Here is a 4,849-nt window from a genome sequence, read left to right on the forward strand (position 1 = left end):
ACTCTTCCATCCATCCATCCATCCATCCATTCATTCATTCATTCATTCACTCTTCCATCCATCCATCCATCCATCCATCCATCCATCCACCCCTCATCTGTTCTTTCTTTTTAATTTCTCATACAAATCACGTATATCATGCACTATTGTCAGATGAGTGGTCGGGACTAAGCCAAGTTTTTGGCTTGTAAAACTATATGCTGTGCTGTAGTACACAATACGGCATATACCTACTTGGTACTGGTTCTACCGATGTACGATGGACTTTTACTACAATGTGCTTTTATATTACTTCACGTATGTTCGCAATAAACGCTCTCATTTGAAAATGGTTGGTGTAATAGTTGTGGTTGATTGTATGTGAAATATCATTTACGTTAGAGAACAACTGCTAACTTGAATAGGTAGGAAAATCGTGGGACGAAAATGGAATGAAACTTCATCGCTGTGAACATGCATATACAAAAGCAGCAGCTAGATAGCACCAAGTATATCAGTGTGCTGTCGTTAGACGGACCTATACGGAAAGACTAGGAGACTACTAAGGGGAGTGTTACCGATTTAAAGTAACCAAATGTGGAGGGGCGAACTTGAGGGGTGTGTGTGTGTTCAGACGTGTGGCTAGAATAGAAACATTAAAAAGATTAGCATAAATAAACTGTAAAATGTAAATATCCAATGCACATCAGTGAAGCCACTACCATGATGACTACTGTTGAGTGTTAGTAAGGTATAAGAAGGTTTTAGAAGTAACAATTTCATTGTAACAATATCCTTATTTATGATCCCTATTTCAATGTGGGGAGAAACCAGATAAAGCACCGCTGCACATTAAAAAAATCTAATACTACCATGATTATGATTTTGTAGTTATTATGTTGATTTAATCAAATGAAAATAGCGCAAGAACAAGAAAAACAGTCTACACAATACTGTTTTGAACCGGCGTCACCTGCCCGCGTGACTGTCCGCCAGGTACTGTCCTTGGTGCTGAAATGGGGGTCCCCAAGCCGGGCGTGCGGGGAGGTCGCGTCGTGTGATATGCGGGGGAAACGTTGTAGTTCGCTAGCCTCCTTCGCAGTCTTGTTGGGCGCTCGCGAAACCTTCTCTCCGTGGCAAAAACTCCCTCGGCAGCTAATCGTCCCTCGCGGCCGCATATTACTCGCGTCGCTCAGAGAAAAAATACCGCCGACGCCCAACAAGACTGCGAAGGAGGCTAGTAGTTCGCCCCCTTGCTACAATGTAAGTGACTGATGTTGTACCATCATTAGCAAGGAAATGTTGGAGTCGACTGGGATGTAGAGTCACGGGATACAGAGCCACCGTGTCCATGCAGAGGAAACCTGGCGGTCTCTACCATGTTTGCGTATGTGGAAGAGGCCCTTTCGATGTCAAGTCGGTTGCTGCTGGCTATCCCCCTTGTGCATGCCTAAAAAAGAGTAAACCCTTTTCTTGATATTGAAACACATTGAGTCTTTGCATTTCCCACAACAACCCGCGGGCAAGTTCGTTGCCTCTTTGCGAACTAAAATTGACCCTTATCTTGAAGTCACAAACAGGTCCGATATAAGTTCACCAAAACCAAACAGCACCTTTTGCCCCAGACAGAACGCTAGTACCATAGCACAAAACACTGCATGAAAACAGGACACAGCAAACTGAACCGTAGTCGTCTAAATATGCTATATGAATCAATAATACACATAGACTGAAATGTTATACAGCAAAATGTTACTAGAATGTACGTTATCATTGCTGGAAAGCCTAACTGTAGTATTGTACCCGTACTGTCAGCAATAATTGCTCTAGAGCAATCCCGGAGCCAATACAGTTTAAAAGGGAAATTGTTAAATCTCAACTCTTTGGGAGCAAGTTTTCATGTTATATGACTGATATAGCATTACCATTCATGGTACGGCAAATGCCGTGATAATTCTTACAGAAGGAAAAAGAATTTTCCCAGATTTTGGTGACAGAAATACGTTACGTCATGTCGAGCGGTTCGCGGAATTCGTTCTTCCCCCGCATTCTTGACCAAATCCACCCGTTCCCTTTTTGGTCGTCCGCCCCTCGTCCAAGTAGGACAGTCCATTAACAGAGGGAACCTCCGTAAATGAGACAAAGGCTCCATTCCTGGCTGAATATGGGTCACTTTTCCCAGAAGATTGTGAAGCCGTGTGTGTATAAAGCACGGTGGAGAGATTCTGTCGGTACTTTCGGCCACACTGACCGTCCGATCACTTCGCCAGACTTGTTCCGAGGGACCAACACACGGTAAGGGCAGCTTTTTTACTGAGCCGGGCCTAATGCTACATACAGTCTTTGCCTAATAGACTGTGAAACTATTGCATGGATAACAGTGGTCTCATACGGGCTTTAAAGCAAAATCGTAGAAATTTTTGTGTGACTGAAATGCATCTGTCCTACTGATGCATTTGTACTTCGGGGTCGATTCTATACTTCGGTCACTGGCTTGGTGATTGCATTGAGTTTCCAAAGTTTTTGCATCTAATTCTGATAACGAAGGCATGTGATTCCATCTCCACCATTTGGTACCTTTTCGTTCCGTTCTACTCTATACGTTGTCGGTCAATAGTCGCATGAAGATTTCTCACTGCTTTGTTTTTACATATAATGAGATTTTTGTATTGTGTTAATCCTCTGTATCATACAAAAGTGCATGATTTCTATTTATTCTATCCAGTATAACCTTTCATCATGTGCGACGACGAGGAAACGACTGCTCTGGTTGTTGACAATGGCTCCGGACTTGTGAAGGCTGGCTTCGCCGGCGACGACGCCCCCAGGGCTGTCTTCCCATCCATCGTCGGCCGCCCAAGGCATCAGGGCGTGATGGTCGGTATGGGTCAGAAGGACGCCTACGTGGGTGACGAGGCTCAGAGCAAGAGGGGTATCCTCACCCTGAAGTACCCCATCGAGCACGGCATCGTTACCAACTGGGACGACATGGAGAAGATCTGGCATCACACCTTCTACAACGAGCTCCGAGTGGCCCCGGAGGAACACCCAACCCTGCTGACAGAGGCTCCCCTCAACCCCAAGGCCAACAGAGAAAAGATGACCCAGGTAATTACAGCTCAGATTCTAAAACCCGAAAAAGTAAATCATGGACGCGTGCTCTAGGACTGCAAAGTCTGCATTTTACAGACTCGTTTTCTTTTTGCACTGGAACATTTACCATAACTTAAAAAGTCTATGATTCACTAGGATGTATACAATAATCATAACCACCATCAGTGTCATGTTTTACATCTTTTAAACTTTCCGTATAGATCATGTTCGAGACCTACAACGTGCCCGCCATGTACGTGGCCATCCAAGCTGTCCTGTCCCTCTACGCGTCCGGTCGTACAACTGGTATCGTGCTGGACTCCGGCGATGGTGTGACCCACACCGTGCCCATCTACGAGGGTTACGCCCTGCCTCACGCCATCATGCGTCTGGACCTGGCCGGAAGGGACCTGACCAACTACCTCATGAAGATCCTGACTGAAAGAGGCTACTCCTTCGTCACCACAGGTTTGTTAAAATTTAGATGGTCTATACTTATTAGTCACACGTACCAGCTGTTCACAACTCATGAAAAGGTCCACCTAGCGGAATTCATACGAGCAACAACGAGAAGGGCCGATGCCGCACCTGTTGTAGAAATGCATGTGCCATTTACGGAGGCAAAATAAAACGTTTCAATTACTGTCGGTGGGAAAATCATGGTAACCTTGTGAACTATAGGATTCTACTTTTTGCGAACTGTCCGTGACGCTGCCACGTTCTTTTTCTTTCAATATTTTCCTCTCAAAATAAACATTTTGAAACTTGTGTAATCTTGCAAGATATGACAATAGGGCAAGGACAAATTCTGATTTTAAGAGAAATCATGAAATAACATTATGTTTTTCCGCAGCCGAGCGTGAGATTGTCCGTGACATCAAGGAGAAGCTGTGTTACGTCGCCCTGGACTTTGAACAGGAGATGATGACGGCGGCCACGAGCTCCAGTCTGGAGAAGAGCTACGAGCTGCCTGATGGACAGGTCATCACCATTGGCAACGAGAGGTTCAGGGCACCGGAGGCTCTCTTCCAGCCTTCCTTCCTCGGTATGTCTATCAAATTCAAATTATTTCATTAAGTATATGTTATACGTTTATTATTTTCTCACACTTTGACATTTTAGCATTTAATTTTCTGACGACTATATCAGCTCATTTCATATATTTTCTTACACTGCGTCTTGTCGTTTTAGGTATGGAGTCCACGGGAATCCACGAGACCACCTACAACTGCATCATGAAGTGCGACATCGACATCCGTAAGGACCTGTACGCCAACAACGTCCTGTCCGGCGGGACCACCATGTACCCCGGTATCGCTGATCGTCAACAGAAGGAGATCACCTTCCTGGCTCCCAGCACCATGAAGATCAAGATCATCGCTCCTCCCGAGAGGAAGTACTCCGTGTGGATCGGCGGGTCCATCCTGGCCTCCCTGTCCACCTTCCAAGCCATGTGGATCACCAAGCAGGAGTACGACGAGTCGGGACCGTCCATCGTGCACAGGAAATGCTTCTAGACATCTGGACCGAAATCCATCTACAACATCATGTTTAACGTTTTCGTGCGGTTATCATCTAATGATCTTCTCTGTAGTAATCGTTTCATGCAGGCTTATGACTGGAGTAAAGCATGCATTGTGCTATCATCATCTTGATCTGTAATATTTGCTTTATTCATAGTACATTCATTCATTCATTCATTCATTCATTCATTCATTCATTCATTCATTCATTCATTCATTCATTCATTCATTCATTCATTCATTCATTCATTCAT

At 44.8% G+C, this 4,849-nt stretch overlaps 1 protein-coding gene across 4 annotated transcripts in view; it reads left to right on the forward strand.

Moving 5' to 3' along the window:
* Positions 1-2,219: 2,219 nt before the first annotated feature.
* The window catches only part of LOC109479781 (actin, alpha cardiac muscle 2), a 3,354-nt gene continuing 724 nt past the window's right edge, over positions 2,220-4,849 (forward strand). Inside the window, exons 1-5 of one of the 4 annotated variants that reach the window (XM_019781782.1) lie at positions 2,220-2,274; positions 2,705-3,087; positions 3,294-3,540; positions 3,926-4,117; positions 4,264-4,589. In XM_019781782.1, the coding sequence (XP_019637341.1) occupies positions 2,719-3,087; positions 3,294-3,540; positions 3,926-4,117; positions 4,264-4,589 (1,134 nt within the window). In that variant the 5' untranslated portion in view covers positions 2,220-2,274; positions 2,705-2,718. Of the gene's footprint in view, positions 2,275-2,704; positions 3,088-3,293; positions 3,541-3,925; positions 4,118-4,263; positions 4,592-4,849 lie in introns of those variants that run through there. The other 3 variants (XM_019781784.1, XM_019781783.1, XM_019781781.1) reach the window with 3 other exon arrangements.

Source organism: Branchiostoma belcheri, unplaced genomic scaffold, assembly GCF_001625305.1.
Source record: "Branchiostoma belcheri isolate BF01 breed outbred unplaced genomic scaffold, Haploidv18h27 scaffold5, whole genome shotgun sequence".
Lineage (NCBI taxonomy): Eukaryota > Metazoa > Chordata > Leptocardii > Amphioxiformes > Branchiostomatidae > Branchiostoma > Branchiostoma belcheri.